Genomic DNA, 19,456 nt, shown 5'->3' with positions numbered 1-19,456 from the left:
TATCTATCTATCTATCTATCTATCTATCTATCTATCTATCTATCTATCTATCTATCTATTATGCAGTGTTCTGCCTGCGTGTGTGCCTGCATACCAGCAGAGGGCACCAGATCTCATTATAGATGGTTGTGAGCCACCATGTGGTTGCTGGGAATTGAACTCAGGACCTTTGGTAGAACAGCCAGTGTTCTTAACCTCTGAGCCATCTCTCCAGCCCAACGACACAGACACACACACATGCACACACAAATAAGTAAATATTGCAAACTTTTTTTTCTTTCAACATGCCTAGTATTTTTCTATAGCTACAAAAACTAGAGACCCCAAAATGAATTGCATTGTTAAGCCATTCCTAAGAACAAGTCAACTTAGGCATGCTAGTGACAAAGCAAAGGGCTGTGAGCTCACTTATCTTTCTTAAACATCTTGGTTTGTATATGTTCAAGATAAAATGAAATAGGTCATAGATGCTGCTACGAAACACGAATATAAGTGCTTCTGAAATAATTATTTATTTCAGTTTTATATTACCGCATAAAACAGTACTCAAGAAAACTTATGGTAGTGCACACCTTTAGTCCCAGAACTCGGGAGGCAGAGGCAGTTGGATCACGGTGAATTCGAGGTCAGCCTGGTCTATAAAGCAAGTCCAGGACAGCCAGGGCTACACAGAGAAACCCTGTCTCAAAAGGAAGGAAGGAAGAAAAAAGAAGGAAAGAAGGAAGGAACTTGTCTTACCTTCAATCTTTGAAACATCTGAAGGCTCAGCTCTATGTTCCTCTAATTCAGTATTTTCATGAGGATGAAAGTCCTTTATTTGATCTCCATGGATGCAAAATTTAACAATGTATTTCATTTTAACTTGATTGGTTTTATATACAACAAATTCATCGTCCTAGAGCAAATGCGAATCGATAGGAGGTTAACACGTGCAGAGAAGAGCGGCTGCTCTCGGAGAAGCAGCAGCCCATACTTGTTAATTCAGCAAAGACCGAGCTTAACAGACAGGCACGACCTGAATTAAAACATATTTAATAAAAATAAAAGCAACCCTCTGAGGCTGGTCTTGCACACTTGGAACTCATTTTGCCTGTTTTGGTTTGTTTGTTTGTTTCTTGTTTGCTTACTGTTTGTTTTTTCTTTTAAGTGGTAGGTGCTGGGTCTGCATGTCTCCCGAGATAAAATACCTCAAAGTCTGTAGGGTCAGAGGCTGTTCCTGAAACTCCATGCACGCTGTCATAGCCCGGTGGCGCCTCAGTTAAAGAAAAGTCCTTCTGGACCAAGTCCACACACTTCCCCAGGGCAACGTCACAGACGACCAGGAGTCTGGAGCCTTCGGTCTCTCCTGCCTGCGCGTACTTAATGCTTGTGCTGCATGAAGGAGAAAATGAGCCCAGGTTACATCGGCTACAGGCCTGCCTCACGTCACGGTACAAATAGGAGACAGGAGTTGGGCGCTGAATCAAAGTGGCCCCAAATTGAAAACTGTGAGCACTGGAGTGACACCAAAGATGGAAAATTCTACCCCTAACCTGGTGATGGTTGCTGCCTGAGGTAGGCTCACTAAACAGATGGTATACAATCACCACCAGGCGACATTTATCGGATGTAGACGAAACGGAAATGAATTTCATGTTTGGATTTGGGTGTTCCTGAAGCCATCTCTTTTATGTAGACACATATAATCCCAAATCTGAAAAAAAAAAAAATTCTAGTACTTTAGACAAGGGACCCTCAGCCTGCATTGCCGAAAGACTTTCTAGGGAGATCATTCCAAAGTTTACTACCACTGCAGTAGCTCCAAAGATACAAGTCAGAACTTGGGCAGGCACGCACCTCTAACCCAACACGTGGGAGAGTGAGGCAGAAGAGTCATGAGTTCAAGGTCAGCCTGGGCTACAGTGAAACCCTGTTAAAGAAGAGGGCAAGAGGAGAAGGATGGAGGAGAGAAGAGAAAAAGGAGTTGCTCATTATGTACTTATTCATTTAAAAAAAATTCAATGCAGCACACGCCTGTAATTCGAGTTCTTAGAAGGTTGAGGCAGGATAATCACGGCAGGTTCCAGGCTAGCCTAGTATACATAATGAGTTCCCAGCTAGCCTGGGCTAGATAGTGAGAGCCTTTCTCAAAAGAAGAAAAACAAACAAAATCTTAGGGAAAGGCATGTATAGTGCCCTTCTGTATGGCAGGTAGGGCTCAGAGCACTTTGTCTCAGGGACGAAGTCTCTCAGCTACTAAAAATATCTATATTGTGTTGCAAGAAATGCCAGAGTAATGAATAAAAAGGAACACTTTTTTTCCCCCATAAAAGTAGCTAGTGTATTTCACAATCCCAGTTTTAAAAGCAGATTAGGGGGCTGGAGAGATGGCTCAGAGGTAAAGAGTACTGGCTGTTCTTCCAGAGGACCTGAGTTCAATTCCCAGCACCCACATGGTGGCTCACAGCCATCTGTAATGGAACTGATTCCCTCTTCTGCTGTGCATGAAAACAGTGCGTTCATGTACATAAAATAAATAAACCTTAAAAGCAGAGTAGAAACGTGTGAGATAGTGGTAAATCAAAGCTGCAGCCACTTTCTCCCTGTCACATCTCAAGCGCAGTTTTCCCTCCCTCCTTTCTTCCCAGTCCCCCTCCTCCTCTTCTCTCTTCCCCAGATCCACTCTTCCCTGTTTCCCTTCAAAAAACAAAACAAAACAAACAAACAAACAAACAAACAAAAGAGGAGGCCACCAGGGATATCAACCAAACAAGACATAACAAGTTACAGGAAGACCAGGCACAAACTCTCATAGCAAGGCAGGGTGAGGCAACCCAGCAGTTAGAGAAGGGTCCCAAGTGCAGGCAAAAGAGTCAGAGATATGCCCCACTCCCACTGTTGGGAGTCACACAAAACACCAAGCTACACAACCATAACATATATGCAGAGGGCCTAGTTCAGACCCAAACAGGCCCCATGACTGTTGCTTCAGTCTCTGTGAGGCCCTGTGAGCCCTGCTTAGTTGATTCTGGAGGCCATGTTCTCCTGGTGTCCTCAACCTCTCTAGCTTCTATAATCCTCCTTGCCCCTCAAAGAAGAACCACTTTGTGAGTTAAGAAAGCTGTATTGAATTTGCTGCACTGAAGCTCATTAAATGCCAAGCTGGCCAAAAGAGAGAGAGGCGTCCCATTCTCATAACCCCTCCTGAGTCACATGGAGAGTAAACATTCCTCATGACAACTGGGTCAGAGATTGAGAATCAGCAGTTTTTCTTTTCTTTCCTTTTTTTTTTTAATTTTAATTTTTATTTATAGACAGGGTCTCATCATAGCTTAGAATGATCTTGAACTCACTCCTGGGCTGGGGCAGACCATGAACTCAGAGTTCTCCTGTTTTCACCTCTGTAGTTCAAGGATTATGGAAGTGTTCCGCTATGCCTGAGACATCCCCCTCTTTTATTCCCCTCCAAGATGGGGTCTTATAGCTACCACACTGGGTTTATGTGGTGCTAGAGATGGACATAAGGCCTCATGTGTTAGCCAACACCTTACCAGTTGAGGTATAGCCCAGCCTGTATTGTTTTTTTGTTTTTAATCTTTATTTTTTTCCCTTATCTGAGTGTTTTGCCGGCATGTATGTCTGCGAACTACATACATGTCTAGTGCCCACAGAGGCCAGAGAGGGCACTGGATCCCCTGGAGCTGGACTTACAGTTGGTTGTGAGCCGCTATTGCTGGGAATCTGAAAGAAGAGCCAGGGCTCTTAACTCTACTTGTCTCAAATTCACAGTAATCTGCCTGTCTCAGCTCCTAAGGGCGGAGGATACAACAGTGAGGAACTATATGTGGCTTAATTTGACTTACGAGGAAAAGAACAATTTTACCCACTACTTCAGAAACCTCTCCCAGTCTCTGGTACTTCCCTGTAACTTGCAAATACACCTGATCCTGTCCTCAGAGCTGGCTCTTGGCACCCTCAGGACATCAGTCCTAGCCTCTTCTTCCTCAGGCTCATGAGAGGGAATGCAAGGACTACCTCCTCTCTCAGGTCTACAGAGCCCTTCTCAGTTGACTGTAATTTGGTCTACTCATAATTCTTTTGTTGAAGAGAGAATAAGTACATAAAATTTGTTGCATGCCTAGGGCAGGGAGCATGAGCTTTCTCTATTCAGCCTTTCTCACTGACATCATGCTGCCAAAAGTTACTTCTTTGTGTTTAATGTGTGTGTGTGTGTGTGTGTGTGTGTGTGTGTGTGTGTGTGTGTGATAGCTGGACACTTGTGCCATGGCCATGACTCTGAAGATCGGAGGACAATTTTGTGGAGTCACTTCTTTTTCTCCACCTTTATATGGATTCTAGGAATTGAACTCTGGTTGCCACATAAGTGCTGTAAGAACTTTTACTGGCTGAGCCATCATGATGGCTGTATAAAATTTTACAGTATAAAATTTAAAGAATAACAAGGAAGTGGGTGTGACAGCACACGGCTTTAACCCCAGCATTAGGGAGGTAGAGGCAGGCAGATCTCTGTGAGTCTAAGGCACCCTGGTCTACACTGGAAGTCCTCGACCAGCCAGAGTTACACAATGAGACTTCATCTCAAGAAAACTTATACAACAAGGAGACAAAATCCACTGTTGCAGGATACTTGGGTTCACATTGTGAACCTTGAGACTGTGTACTGAAAAAAACCTGTTTCTAGTTGGGGTATGGCTCAGCCCTAGCACACACCTTAACCCAAGAGCTTTCTGAAACAGGATTAAATAAAGTCAACCATGGGTTAAGAGGCAGATCAAGCAACCAGTTGACAGGGAGTGAACACAGGCAAAAAACCACAGAGAATGAGAGGAAGTCTGGAGGACAGACAGAGAGACACACAGGAAGGAGAAAGAAGGGACATTCAGTTTGCAGGGTTTTAAAGACCGTGTAGGGAAGGAGAAGGGCCTTTTCCTTTGGGGATGTCAGCTGAGTGGGGAGGTCAGCTGGGGGCTTTCTCTGTCTCTCTGAGCTGGCAGGCTTTCCAACCCCAGCATCTGGTTCCTAAGTTTTTATTGGTAAAATGGAACATTTGGGATTTTGTTTAAAAACAAGTCTGCTAACTGAGAGTGAGCGAGAGCAGTGGTCAGCAGGAGCAAGCGCTGCTGGGGTGGTGCATGAATGAGGTGTCCCCACCCCGCCACAGGCATTTGAACGCTGGGTCCCCAGTTGATGAGACTATTTGTGGAGGCTTAGGAGGGAGTGGAATTGGAAAAGTGTGTGCTGGGGGCTGGTTTTGAAGCTTCAAAGCCTCATACCGTTTTTAGGACACTCTGTTTTGCACTTGTGGTTCAGACGTGAGCCCTCGGCTTCATGCTCCTGAAGCTGCGCCTTTGCTCCACCATCTCATACTCTAAACCCGGAACCCTGAGCCCAAACCAACAAACCCTTCTATCAGTTGCTGTGGCTGTGCTTTACTGCAGGAACAGGAGAGTAACCACTGGCCCGGAGAAAGGACAAAATCGCAGAGGCCTGCTCCCTCATATGCCCCATTTATATTGCACATCCTGAGGCAAGAGCCCCCTGGTGTCCTTAAGGTCCCCATCTGTGGTATTCGAGAATTTTCCTGTGGGGTGGGGTCTGAGGGTAGAGGAGATGAAGGGCGCTGGAGAAGATCCAGGTGGAAAACATATGTGAAAGCTGAGGCAGGCTGTCGAGATGGCTCAGTGAGTACAGGTCCTGCTACCAAGCCTGAGGAGAGTGTGACCCCTGGGACCTGCTTTGTGGGAGGGAAGAACCGCAGTCAAGTTGTTGGTTGACCTCCACAGGTGCACGATGGCATGCCCACATCTCCCCCACTCCACATGCAAATCCACACACAGAAGAAATAGATAAGGGTAATAAAATTAAAGGCTCCAAGTAAAAGAAAACCATCAAGACTTCAAACACAATCTGCTCAATGTTCAGCACAGAAGCCATGCTTTTACAGCATGCTGAAGAAATAGCTGCTGTCAGGGATGCTTTAGGGGGTGAGAGAGTTCCTCACTAACAAAAGAGAAGGAAGTCTGCGAGAAGCCCTCAGGGGTGGGGGATGGGACAGAACACACTAACCTGAGTGAGTCGCTGAAGTAGATCCCGCTCCCCAGATTGCCAACATCTGTTCTTTGCACACCTCGGTCTTCAGCTACCTTAGGTAAGAGCAACCCTCTGAAAGACAAGGGCAGGATCATGGTTTACCAGGAGAAAGAACTCTTCCACACAGCCTTAAGCCCAGTGACCAACAGCAAATTCATCTGTCTTTATAAACCTCAACTGGCCCTCCATACCTACAGTCAATCTGCCATGGATTCCAAATAGTCAGAAAACAAAACAAAACAACTCATCTCTGCTGAGTATGTATAGATTTTTCTTCTCATTAGTTTTTTTTTTAAAGATTATTTATCAATATGAGGGCTCTCACTTCCTGTACATGACAGAAAAGGGCATCAGATCCCATTATAGATGGTCTGAATCACTGTGTGGTAGCTGGGAATTGATCTTAGGACCTCTGAAAGAGCAGCCAGTGCTCTTAACCTCTGAGCCATCTCTCCAGCCCTTGTCATCAGTTTCTACACAACATTTCCTGTCAACAATCTCCACGCATGCACACCATATTGGATACCATTAAATCATAGAGATATAACTTAAGTATACAGCGAAAACCAACTCCAGTCTATGCAAACTCTTTTATGTAAGACCCTTGAGTGTTAGAGGTCTTAGCATCTGAGAAAGCTCTGGAAGCAACTGCTTAGATGGCAAGCATAACTGTACTCTCCCAGAGCGACATGTGCCGGTAACATGTTACCAGCTACGGTTGTTTGCCCACCACTGTCTTGACCACATGGGCTCTTGGCCATTGTTCCTGCCTCCTCCAGGCAAGACCCCAGAGTAACTGCCCAATGCTGACTGATTCTCTTCACTGCTCAGGATCTTATACAGGTTCCTACTGGACTTCCAACATTCAGAATTCCCGCAGTGTGAAACCATGGCGTTCTCTACACAGTCAGGCAAGGGCAGGCTTCTGTTCTTCACTACAGAAAAATCAATTGTTTAAATTTTGCATCAGATTGATTTTATAAGATGATTTTTGGGGTTTGGTCCTATGTGGAAAGACCATGTCTATATAATTAATTAATTTGTTTGTTTTTCAGTAGTTGGGATTGAATCCAGGACCTCACTCATACCAGGCTGTACTACTAACCCACATCTCCAGCCCTTAAGTTTCAGCTTCCTCCTCTTCCTCCACTTCCTCCTCCTCTTTGTCTTCCTTTTCTTCCTCCTCCTTCTCCCCCTTCTCTTCCTTTTCTTCTTCTTTCTCAAGACAGAGTCTCACTATGTAGTCTTGGTTGGCCTGGAACTTGCTATGTAGACCAAGCTGGCTTTGAACTCATGGAGATCTACCTGCCTCTGCCTCTGCCTCAGCCCCCAGAATGCTAGAATTACTGCATCACCATACCCAAATATCTCTTAATTTTCCTAAGTACTTAAAGGACTGAAATATACTCATAATTTCCCTTGCCCCTGTAACTTCAGCTTCTGGTCCAATAGTATGTGATTATTCAAAGCAATTCGAAAACTAGGGTTGTGCTTCAGATAAATAACTCACAGTTCCTGGACACTCTAACTATGAGATATAGAAAGGCTCATTTTCATATGAGGTCATTGTGAAGGAGCAGTTGACTGTTTCAGGTGTGTGTATGTGTGTGTGTGTGTGTGTGTTCATTTGCAGTTTGGTCTTTCTGAGCCATGGTCTTGAATCCATTCTGTAGCCAAGGCTGGGCTGGAGCTAGATGCAATTGCCCTACCTGCCAAGTGCTGGGATAACAGACATCACCATCCCTAACTCTCAAGGAGCAATTAATACCTACATAGAACCCCTTTAAAAAGACCACAAATACATAACACACAATCACAAATACAGAATTTAAATGACTATCATTTTCTCCATGAATAAATGTGCTGCTTTTAACTGAGAAGCCCATGTGTTTTGTGTATTTACCATGGTATTGTTTAGAACCAAAGACATACAGTTTAGACAAAAGCAGACAAGAGAGGGGAACATTTCACATTTGTGAGCACATCTCACCGGGACAAGATTCCAAGCATGTTCCGCACAGGAGATCCATGAAATAAGGGCCTCGTGTTACCCAGTTTGCCCAAAAACTCTGTAGCTTCATTTACTCTGCCAACTGTAAATATTTGCAAGACATCTACTGGACATTCACTGGAAGAATTAGAAGAAAAACCTTAAGGTCACACAATTAGAGGAAAAAGAAAACGTCAATGACATGTAAAATCTCAAGAAACTCAGATATTTGTGCTTAAAGGTGCTTGCCACCAAGCCTGCCACCAAGTCGCAAGAGCCCATGTGGCAGAAGAGGAGAACCAGCCCCCACAAACCTCCTCAGAGCTTCACGCGCACACTGTGGTAAGGGCATGTGTTCACACTGTAAGACTTGGGGTCTCACAGCTCAGGAATTCAAGATCGCGCCCTTCCCAGAAACTCCCCCAGACCAAGACTCGTTGCAAAAGCAAGAGGTTTATTAACCATTGCGCAATGGGGTCACCCCTGCCAGTCAGCAAAGAGTGGCACTGGGAGACAAAGGCCTTTAGGTTTTTAAAAGAAAAATTGCGGGAAATTTGAAGTTGAAGTTTGGGCAATTTAGGATTGGATGAGGAAGCTATAAAGTAAGATCATTGGTTAGTCTTAGGTGCTCAAGCTTGGCCAGTCCTGCCAAGTGTGGATGCAGCTGCAATTGAAGGTGGGGGTGGTTAGCTCATCCTTGAAGCTTAGGGCTGCGGGCTCTTGGCTGGAGGTCAAAAGCTACTCAGAAGGAGTCTGGGTTTGTTGCTAAGAAACATTATCTCGAAGGCAAGGGTCTGGTCCTTCTTTTTGCTGAGTGAAGGTCATTGCTTGCTTGCCTTTTTTTTTTTCTATCTGTCCTCACAGATAGGGTCACATTTCTCCATTCTCTGGAAAGGTACTAAGAGGCGTTAGCTTAACCTGAACCTAACACTCAAAGCTATAGGCTTTAGAAGACGTACAGGTTACAAAGTTAGTCTGACCCTTTCAGTGCTTACTCACACACTCTCTCTTATATAAAGTTTACAAGACTTTATGTAAAACACGATTCCAAATTTGATCAACTATAGAGACCATATGATTTCTTTCTCTTCTATATGAAAGAATCATTTAATCTGGTTACTTGTTGTTGTTGTTTTTATTATAGATTACAGTCCATCATGAAGGGAACCTAGGGCAGGAACACAAGCAAGTTTGAGACCTGGAGGCAGGAACTGAAGCAGAGACCACAGAGAAATGCTCCCCATGGTTTGCTTTCTTAGACAATCCAGGACCGCATGTCCAGGGCTTCCGCTGTCCACAGTGGGCTGGGCCATCCATAGCAATCATTCAGCAAGAAAATGTCTCAGAGACTTGCCTTCAGCTCAATCTGATGGAGGCAACTCCTCAGTTGAGGTTCCCTCTTTCCAGATGACACTAGTTTGTGACAAGTTGGCAGAAACTGAGCAGTCACATATTTAATATGAACTGTGCTATAACTATTCCATCCATGGGCTGTGTCAAGGTACACAGCCCTCTGACCATGGGTTGGAAATGCATTCATTTATGCATCCACAATCATAATCTTTTGCTGAATATTTCCCCGGGGGGGGGGGGGGAAGGCAACAGGGTTTCGGGCTTCATGGAGTTTACATTCTAATGAGAGAGGCAAAAATTAAGAAGTTACCAAATTACTTATGTGTGACTAAGAAAACCAACTAGGCTCAGGAAAAAGTGTGGTAGAAAGGCCACTCTTTTTAGGTGACCTTTACTGCGACATTGCACGATGCTGCGCTCATGGCACAACCTACCAGGTTGTTACAGGAGCTCAGGTGGACGGGCTAAGTAGGAGAGGAAAACACATCACGGAGGAGATGGCAGGCCCTGGATGGCACGCTATCATCCTGACCAAAGGTGCTGGCAGGTAGAGTGTAGAGGCTGAGAAATGAAGGGTACTTTGGAGGAAAATAGACACTAGGTGATGGTAGGAAGAATTCATGATGGCTGTGAATAACTGGCCTAGGCAGGGAGGCATGGAACACTGGGGAAAGTGCTGAAGGATAGTACTGTGGGCTGAGGAAGCCATGAAGCCTTCCTGAGTCCATGGTCAGAAGCATCCTACCATACCTCGATGCTGGCCATGGGTGGAGTGTTTATACCACAGAGATGAACAAATGGCAATCAAGCTCTGGATGATGGCACACACTTGTCACCCTAGCAGTTGGGGAAACAGGCAGGAGGAGGACTGATACAAGGTCAAGGCCAGTGTGGTCTACACAGTGACTCCTAAGTTAGCCTGTAAGTTACTTACACAGTAAGACCCTGCCTCAACCCGCCTACCTGCAAAATAAGTCACCGACAGTCACAGCATTTCATCCATTATCAGCACGTCCCAGGTGAGTTGAAGAAAGAATAATTCAGAACGAGATATGGCCCTCTCCAAGATCCTAAGTGGTTATGATATGGGCAGTGACAGGCTGAGCGCGATCTCTCTCTCTGTAGTTTACGTGGTTTCTAAACTTTCACAAAGTACGTTGGACTTAGCTGGACATGGTATTCATGCCTATAATCCCAGCCCCCTGGAGGCTGAGGCAGGAGGATCTCTCTGGATTCAAGGATATCCTGGGCTGAAGAATGACACCCTGCCTCAAACCAAACCAGACCAGACCAAATCAGACCAAACCAAACCAAGCCACACCAAACCAGACAGTCTTAGCTAGAAAAAGTGTCATGTGGAGGAGTCAGTGATCATACGCTGAGGACGCAAATGCAGCTGGTATTTAATGGCTCCTGCCCCGGGGTCATCTCTGTTGCTATTGTAAAGTACACTGACCAAAAGCAGCTCGGGGGAGGAGAGGGTTAATTTGGTTTACAATCCCAGAGAAGCACAGGCAGGACTCAGAGCGGCTATTCACATCGCGCACACACACACACACACACACACACACACACACACACACACACACGAGCAAGAGCAAGAAGGGAGAAAAGCGTAGATCCTTGCTATTTACTCCTTCTCTCTGCTGGTGTTGCGCTCTCTTACACTGTTCAGGACCCAAAACCAGGAGTGGTGCCAGCCACTAGAAATGTGTGTCTGTGTCCATAGGTCTCACAGCGCTCCCTGAAGGCTAGAGACAACTTGTAGGAGCTGGTTCCTTGTTTCCTGAGGATCAAACTCAGGTGGTTGGGTTTAGCAGCAAGTGCTTTGACCCACTGTGTCATCTTGCCAGCCCCTCAAAACAATGTGAACACAGAAGAGCGTAACTCTTTGCCATCATACTGCAGCTGTCTTGTCTGAACACGGAGGATCAGCCCCTAACATCGCGACTGACTTGCCAGCAGGATGGAAAGGGCATTGCGTTGGTATCGGAGACCTGATTCACCCACCTGTGAGCACTCTGCAACACCTCTTTTCTCACCCTGGAAAACTCCTTGGTATCCTGTTCAATGTGTTCGATCTTGCATCTCAAAGCTCGGTATTTGGCGAGAGATGGTGGGTTGGGTTTGGATAAATTCGTTTCACAAACATTCACCATGTCTCTTACCAGCTGTGGGAGGAAATGATACAGAGATATTAGAAAAAACACATATTTAAAGTTAATACGTATATTAAATCAATATCTTCCAAAAAGATAAAAATTAGTTTTTCCACAGAGTTTTTGATTAATATTGGATGTTGGTAGAAAAACAAACTGAATACAGCTGGGTAGAAAGCTGGGCATGGTGACTGCACCTGTAACCCCCTTGGGGAGAGGAGGCAGGCACACTGCTATGAGTTCAAGCTTACCCTAGGTTACACAGTAAGTTCCAGGCCAGCCCAAGTGGCAATGCAAGTCTTATTAGAAAAAATAAAGTTATTAAAACTCAGTTTTCCTGTCTACTTGAGAGTCTGAGGCAGGATTACTTGAGCCCAGGAATTCAAGGCTATCTTGGGATGAATAGAGAAATGACCATCTCAAATATAGATAAACAGACAGACAGACAGATACATACATACATACATACATACATACATACATACATACATACATAGAAAGAAAGAATTGCCTCACTGTAGCAAATATAGCAACTTAATATACTATATTAATGTACACTCCTTTTTAAATTTCTCATTGTTGTGTCAAAATAGGCAACAAAAGCAACCTAAGGGAGAAAGGCTTGTTTTGTTCCTGGTTTAGGGGACAGCCCGTCACGGTAGAGACGGATGGTGGCAGGACTGGGACACCTCCGCCGACATTGCATCTGCTGTGAGGAAGCAGAGAGAGAGGAAGTGCCCAGGTCACTTTCTCTGCTTTCTTCAGTCCAGGACCATGGGGCCACTGCCCACCTTCAGGGTAGAGGGTAGACCTCCTCTCCTCAGTTAAACATCTCTGGAAATGTCCTCACAGACATGAAGGGAAGCGTGATCCCAAATCCCAACAGTCTGACATCAAGAGCACACACGATCATCGCACGCCTCACTTTTTGTCTGTTTCTCTCTCTCTCTCTCTCTCTTTTTTTTTTTTTTTGAGACACCGTCTCTCTACATAGCCCTAGCCGTCCTAGAACTCAGTATGTGGACCAGGCTGGTTTGGAACTCACGGAGAATCGCCTGCCTCGGCCTCCTGAGTGCTGGGGCTAAAGGTGTGCGCCACCACGCTTGGCACGTGCACCACTTTTTGAAGACTTACTCACTCTTTATTTGTAAAAATGTTTTGCTTACGTGTGTGTGTGTGTGTGTGTGTGTGTGTGTGTGTGTATACCGTGAACACACCTGGTGCTGGTAGATGTCAGGAGAGGACATGTGAGCCCCTGGAACTGGACTTATGGATGGCTGTGAGCCACGTGTGGGTGCTAGGAGCTGAAAGCGGGTCTTTGGCAAGAGCAGCAAGTGCTCTTAATCACTAAGCCATCTCTCCATCCCCTCCTTTTTTTTTTTTTTTTTTTTTGAGAGAGGGTTTCATGTAGCCCAGGCTGGACCCAGATGATATTGCTCTTGAACCCCTGCTCCTTCTTCCTCTGCTGGAATTACAAGTGTGTTTCACCATGCATGACTTTAGTCACCGTATGCATTTTTTTATTTTTATACTATTATTATTATTGCTATTATATTTTTGTTTGTTTTTTGAGACAGGGTCTTTCTATATAGCCCTGGCTGTCTTTGAACAATGTAGACCAAGCTGGCCTCAAATTCACAGAGACACGCCTATTTCTGCTTCCCAAGTGTTGGGATTAAAAGCAGGCACTACCACGCCTAGCTTTATTTTTTTTTTTTTAAAGACTTCACTGTATTTTATGTGCACATGGCTGGTGCCCACAGAGACCAGGAGGACGCTGGGTCCCCTGGAACTGGAATTACAGATGGTTGTGAGCCACGGTGTGGGCCCCTTGCAAGAGCAGCCAGTGTCCTTAACCACTATGCCATCTCTCCAGCTCCAATTCAGGATATTTTAATGGCATGACCATGCAACACACTTAATTTAATTCTTTACTCCAGGAGCATACCTGACAAAGGTCCTCTTTCTGAGCTAACAACCTCAGGCTGACTTCTTCTGATTCTGGATGTTTGTGAGGTATCAGTCGGTAGAACTCAGCCATTGTCTTTTGCAGTTGCTCCACTGTTTCTCCATTCTTCAGTGCTGTTTTTACTAGAAGGAGAATCCCCTCTGCTTTACTCACCTGCAAGCAGAAAAGCAAATATCTTATTAAAATTCAAATCTTGATAACCATAGGAGATATGCATAAAACATATAAGAATACATACATATGTGTGTGTGTGTGTGTATATGACTTTTCTATAGATTGCTGATGCTGCTACAGTTTGGGTGTTTTAAAAAATAGAACATATGCCAGGCACAGTGGTGGACACCCATAATCCAGCACTCAGGAAGGCAGTGGTAGGCAGATCTCTGTGAGTTCAAAGCCAGCCTGGTCTAGAAAGTGAGGTCAGGACAGCCAAGACTATATAGAGAAACCCTGTCTCGAAAAACAAAACAGTAAAATGTATTACTTCTTTCTCAATTTCAATCCTGTGCCTTAACTGTGTTTCTAAGGCTCATCTTTAAAGCTTAGTCCCTAGGGAGGTGCTTCAGAAGTGGTGGGAACTTCCTTAAGGTTATTTCTTAAAGAACCCACTGAGTTACTAAAAGGTTGCTTGCATTTGTTTAAAAGCAGGGTTATTTGCTGGGTCATGGGCAACTTTTCCGTGGCTACACCATTGAAGAAAAATGCACCATCATATTTCTATACACATGAACACATATTTCCACAGACAGGAATATGAATGCAACTACAGAAGACTTGCTTTTCATGAGGAATGTAGAGCGATGCCAGCCTCAAAGCAGGGCTACGTTCCTAATTATGCAGGAAATCTGTCTCTCCTTGAAACAATTAGCTTCATCCCATAGGGGCAAGCTCCCTGCACTGTCTTCAGAGGAGTGCTCAGCTGCATGAGTTTATCACTGGGAATATCTTCTGTCAATCACTTCTTTCAATCAGCATCATACATAACGGAGAAGAGAACAGCCTGTTCTGGTGTTTAGAAGCAAGCCTGACTTTCCTGATAAGGTGAAAGGCTGAAGGGATTGCAGGTCAGGAGCTGGGTATCTAAGTGAGGCACCACCAACCTCTCCCTTGGCGACACTACCGTTGGCACTAATGCTTAGGCCTATACTGACCAGCACATCCGACATGACAAGGACATTTGCTCTCTGGATGTTCCCTTTCTTTAGGGAATGAGGCAAGAACAGTGGGGACTGGACTTCAGAGTAAAGCAACCAGCGCACCAATGTTAGCACTGGTGTTTACACCAGCTCGCCAGGAGGGAGGTCTGTTGTACCATTCAGTGTAACACTTGACTTACGTCATTCAGGCTTATGCTGTTCACTGGCTTGAGAAGCTTGTGTTCCAGGTGGCCCAGGGCTTCCGCCCAGATCATCTCCACCAAACTGCTCACCTCCTGGCTCAGCGTACCCGAACTTACGACCTCCTCCAGAAGTAACTGAAGCAACAAAATGACAAAGGATCACCCCCAGCCAAGAAAAGCCCTCGTGAGCACTTTGTGTGAAGATGACAGAGGAGCTGGGTGTAGGTCAGTAGCAGAGCACTAGCCTAGTGCATCCAAGACCCTGGGTTCCACTCCCAACCAACCAACCAGCCAAGCAACCAAACACAACAGTATAAACCCAGAAGCAAAGCGTGAGAAAAAGCAACATAGCCCAAGAGAGGTGCTAAGGCTGGAAACGGCTGAGCATCCCTCAAGGTTCATGTGTTGGCGGCCTGGCTGTGGACATGTCACGGCGGTTCATCCTTCCAGAGGCAGAGACGGATGGAACCTGTTCAGAATGCAGGGCAATAGATACCTTTCTTGAGGGAGAAGAAGCCCTTCCACATTACGACGAAGACAAGGATGCCAGTGCCATGGGCTTTCTGCCTCCAAGCCACCGGGCTGAGAGCCAAATAGCCCTCTTTATCAAGTTTTTAGCCTCATGTATCTTGTGGCAGCAACACAGAACAGAGTCAGATCCTAAGCGGCTCAGGCCTCTTTTCTCCACTGGGGTTGGTCGTCCTCACCCCTCTCTGCCCCCACTCTTATCGCTTTTCTTCCATTTTATTCTCCCTCTTGTCTGTTCCTTTGCTCTGTAAGATTAGGGCCCATCAGCGGCATTAAACACATGCAGTAAGAGTTAAGGAGCATGGAGCCAAAGCCCACACTACAGTAGTGAAATCTTTGTTGCTGAGATAAACAATTGATCTTGTAGCTTGTCCCACAGCTCACTGGGCAGTATGATCATGCCTTCAGGTTTATCTTTCTTTCTTTTAGCTTCCCTTCTCCCCTGCCAGGGTTTATTTTATTTAAATGAAGACAGTATTTCCTTCTCTGAGACAGCGCTTCATGAAACCAAGGCTGGTTTCAAACATACTGTGTAGCTTTGGATAGACTTGAACCCTGGATCTTCTCAATTCAACCTTCGAGGCGCTTGATTATAAGTGTAAGACACCATGCTGGCCAAGATTGAAATCAAGACTAGAGAGGTGGCTCTAGACTAGAGAGATGGCTAAGAGTAATGGCTGCCTTTCCCAGGGGCCTGGGTTTGATTCCCAGCACCTACACCTCAGCTTACAGCCACCTGTAATTTCAGTTCCAGAGGATGTGAAGACCTCTTCTGGTCTCTGTTAGTACCCAGAGTGCCCCGACAGGCATGCAGGCGAAACATCCACACATGTAAAATCAACCAACTAAAACAGATCTTCAAATTGCTGGGGAAGGAAGCACAACAGGCCTTTAACACAGGCAGTGAATCTCTGTAAATTCAAGGCCGGGCTGGTCTGCATAATAAGTTTTAAGCCAGGCAGAATTACATGGTAAGACCCCAGTTTAAAAAAAAAAAAAGGTGGTGCCTGTGTAGAATCTTAGTGCTTAGGAGGGTAAGACAGGGGGTTTGACTAAAGAAGGAGAGGATCTAAAAAAAAAAAACAAAAAACAAAAAACAAAAACAAATCAAACCAGACAAAACGACACACAGCACATCCTCCCAACTCAGCCAGCATGACAGGATTGTATCATAGCAGGCCTACTACCCGCAGTTTGCACAATCATATCACAGCCAGCGTACTGCCTGCGGTTTGCACAATCATATCACAGCCAGCGCACTGCTTGCGGTTTGCACAATCATAGCACAGCCAGCACACTGCCTGCGGTTTGCACAATCATGTCACAGCCAAACTTACTGCCTGCAGTTTCTCCGACGCCAGCTGTGTTGCTTCAGCTGTAACGTGTTCTTGGGGCAGAAATCCTTGTCTCTTCAGGTCTTCCACGTAACTTTCATAATACTCACTCGCACCTTCAGAGGTCTGCTTTCCAGTGCTCTCTCTTCTAGTCTGTGAATTACAGCACACAGAAAAGACACAGTAACCCACCAACATACTCATCTCTCCCGGGAATATCCACATCCTGCCATGAAGGTGTTTAAAAACGACTTTTCCTAAAGAATTACTAGGCTGGTTTGAATGAAAATGTCTCCCACAGGCTCTGATGTCAGGGTTTGACCCCTAGGTGGCAGGTGTTTTTTGTTTTTTGTTTTTTGTTTTGAGAGGTATGATCTTGTTGGGGGAAGTACATCATGGGGGAGAAGCAGGCTTTGTTTCCGGGTTTCAAAAGTCACACTCTTTGCCTGTTTCTCCTTTCTGCTTTCAGTTGGAGACAGGAGCTCTCATCTTGCCACTCCAGTGGCCATGCCTGCCTCCTGCCACACCTCCCTGCCACAGCGATGAAAGACTCCTTCCTTCTACAAGTTGCTTTGGTCCTGGCGGTTTATCACAGTGATAGAAAAGGAACACTTAAACCATTCAGTTTTCAAAGAACAGCCTTAGAGCTGGAGTTCAGGCAGGAGAAGGCCCACGTGGGCAGAACAGAGAGAAAAGACTCCGTATGGGGAAGCATTTCTTCAAGCACGTGCTCAGGGCCTGTGGAGTCTTACTTTGCACACTGGTTTAATGAACTTTGAAGACTGGCATCCACTCCTTTTTGGGAATGTAGAAGGTCAGTCAAGGTTAGGGAAGGAAAGAAAACTAACTTACCAAGGATGGGGACAGGCATCAGTCAAAACGAAGTAGGCTTTCACTGGGGAAAAGGGCAGGAAGGCTCTGTGGTCAGGCACATAACATGAGCCATGGGCTGTTCCTGCAGCCACGATTGTGGCACTTTCTGCTCTCGGAGGAAACCCATTCCACGACCATGAGCAACTCAGCTTAGAGACCCCAGACAACAGAGGACGATGGTTTGCCCTGCCTGGAGTCCTGGTGCCCACGCTGAGGCATACAGCCACAGGGCAAAATCACGCTCCTAGACTGCTCACTGCAGCGATCTCTGAAACTCACAGAAATGACCTATACTCCCTAGCTACTCCATTTAAACAGTAGATGCTAGAGTTTGGGTCTTAACTTTCCCAGGGCCGAAGAGAACCAAAGGGGCCTTGAACCTGCTGGGCAAGACTTCTCCGAGCAACAGGCCCACCCTAAAGCTTTTCATTCTTTTCTCAGTTGTTAAAAAATGGGTGCTGGGAGCCAAACTCAGGTCCCCTGGGCAAACACCCAGCCTATGAGCCATCTCTCTAGCTCCAGCCTTTCATTTTTATGAGTTACTTATTTCAGATAGTTTGTTAAGTGATGGAGAGCATCCTAAGAATGGAAGTTTTTTAGAGTTTTCTACTAGGATGCTTCATGAAGCAGGGAAAACAGGAGGAGCTGCTACTGCAGCCCTCACTACTGCCAGGTGAGGCTTCTCCCAGCAGGCAGACAGCAGGCCTCTGCTGGAGTGCTCGGATGTGAGCTTGCTAAGGATGGAGGGTAACCGAGGCGCACCGTTTCAGACTATACACCGCTATTGTTTTCCTTTTTAAAGACTAACACAGTCTACCATGGTTTTCAATCTGATGTTGCATTACTTTTTACCCATATAACAAAGTATTTTGGGGCACAAGATTTAATGTTTCCTACCTGGACACAGCTGACCCTGGACTAAGGTTCTAGCTCTGTTCCCACAGAAACCTGATAAAAGTCGGCTGTAAGGCTGGTGCAGTAATGTAGGCTTGTGATCCCAACATCAGAAGGCGAGGCGGGAGTGAGATCTGTCTCAAAATGCGGACCTTTGCACCCATCCAAAAAACAGTCAGCTGTGATTGTTCTGCCGTCCCTGGTAAACTGCAGTACGATTAGGGCCTCAGTGAATGTCTGGTGGAAACTGAGGCTTCGGGCTTTCTTGAGGAAGGCTTAACTGGTGCCTCTCCATGCTTATCTGAAGTCCTTGTTATGACAGGCACACACAACGGAGGGTCAGGGCTTCTCTGATGGCTGTGTTTGATGTGTGTGTCTTTCCTGTCTACCTGAGTGACATCTGGGCTAGGGGCAAGATAGTAAGCTTCCAGAGCCTGTGTGGATCAGTGTGAGGCCCTCTCTCATGGAAGAATGGCTGCTGTGTCTCTGGCCATGGTAGGTCTGCTAGGTGGACTCTATGTGAGAAGACATGCCTCTTGCACACTTCATTGAGCTCTGAGGTATTCGCTCTGGGTCCATTTTTTTTTTTTAATTTCATAATTGTTTTAGATCACAGTGGGCTCTTGACTTGACACTGAAATAGGACAGAGGTCATGGCTTCTGCAAAGCCATCCTTGTCATCTCCGGCATTATGTGACCATGAGCCCCGAGTACTTCACATGCACAGCAGTGTGAGAACTGTCACAGTGAACCACAGGGAAGACTCTGTTGTGAGGCAGGTATGTGGCTCACGCCAGTAGTCGCAACACTATGGAGGCTGATGAGGAAAAGAGAATAAGGAGGAAAAGATGGAGGAGGAGAAAGGACAGAAGAGGAGGAAGGAAAGATGGAGGAGGAGGAGGGAAAGATGGAGGAGGAGGAGGGAAA

General features: G+C 45.7%; 1 protein-coding gene across 4 annotated transcripts in view; it reads right to left on the bottom strand.

Annotated features, from left to right (window-relative positions):
• Parp4 (poly(ADP-ribose) polymerase family member 4) overlaps positions 1–19,456 on the bottom strand; it is an 88,688-nt gene that overhangs the window by 53,160 nt on the left and 16,072 nt on the right. For all 4 annotated transcript variants that reach the window (XM_055616666.1, XM_055616675.1, XM_055616649.1 and 1 more), the window contains 8 exons: positions 16,766–16,915; positions 14,898–15,035; positions 13,541–13,714; positions 11,444–11,604; positions 8,081–8,218; positions 6,067–6,162; positions 1,188–1,371; positions 739–895 (listed from right to left, as the gene is read on the bottom strand). In XM_055616666.1, the coding sequence (XP_055472641.1) occupies positions 739–895; positions 1,188–1,371; positions 6,067–6,162; positions 8,081–8,218; positions 11,444–11,604; positions 13,541–13,714; positions 14,898–15,035; positions 16,766–16,915 (1,198 nt within the window). The remainder of the gene's footprint in view (positions 1–738; positions 896–1,187; positions 1,372–6,066; positions 6,163–8,080; positions 8,219–11,443; positions 11,605–13,540; positions 13,715–14,897; positions 15,036–16,765; positions 16,916–19,456) is intronic.

The sequence above is a fragment of the Psammomys obesus genome, unplaced genomic scaffold (genome assembly GCF_907164565.1).
Source record: "Psammomys obesus unplaced genomic scaffold, mPsaObe1.curated_primary_1811, whole genome shotgun sequence".
Lineage (NCBI taxonomy): Eukaryota > Metazoa > Chordata > Mammalia > Rodentia > Muridae > Psammomys > Psammomys obesus.
This window is presented reverse-complemented; position numbering and strand designations above follow the sequence as displayed.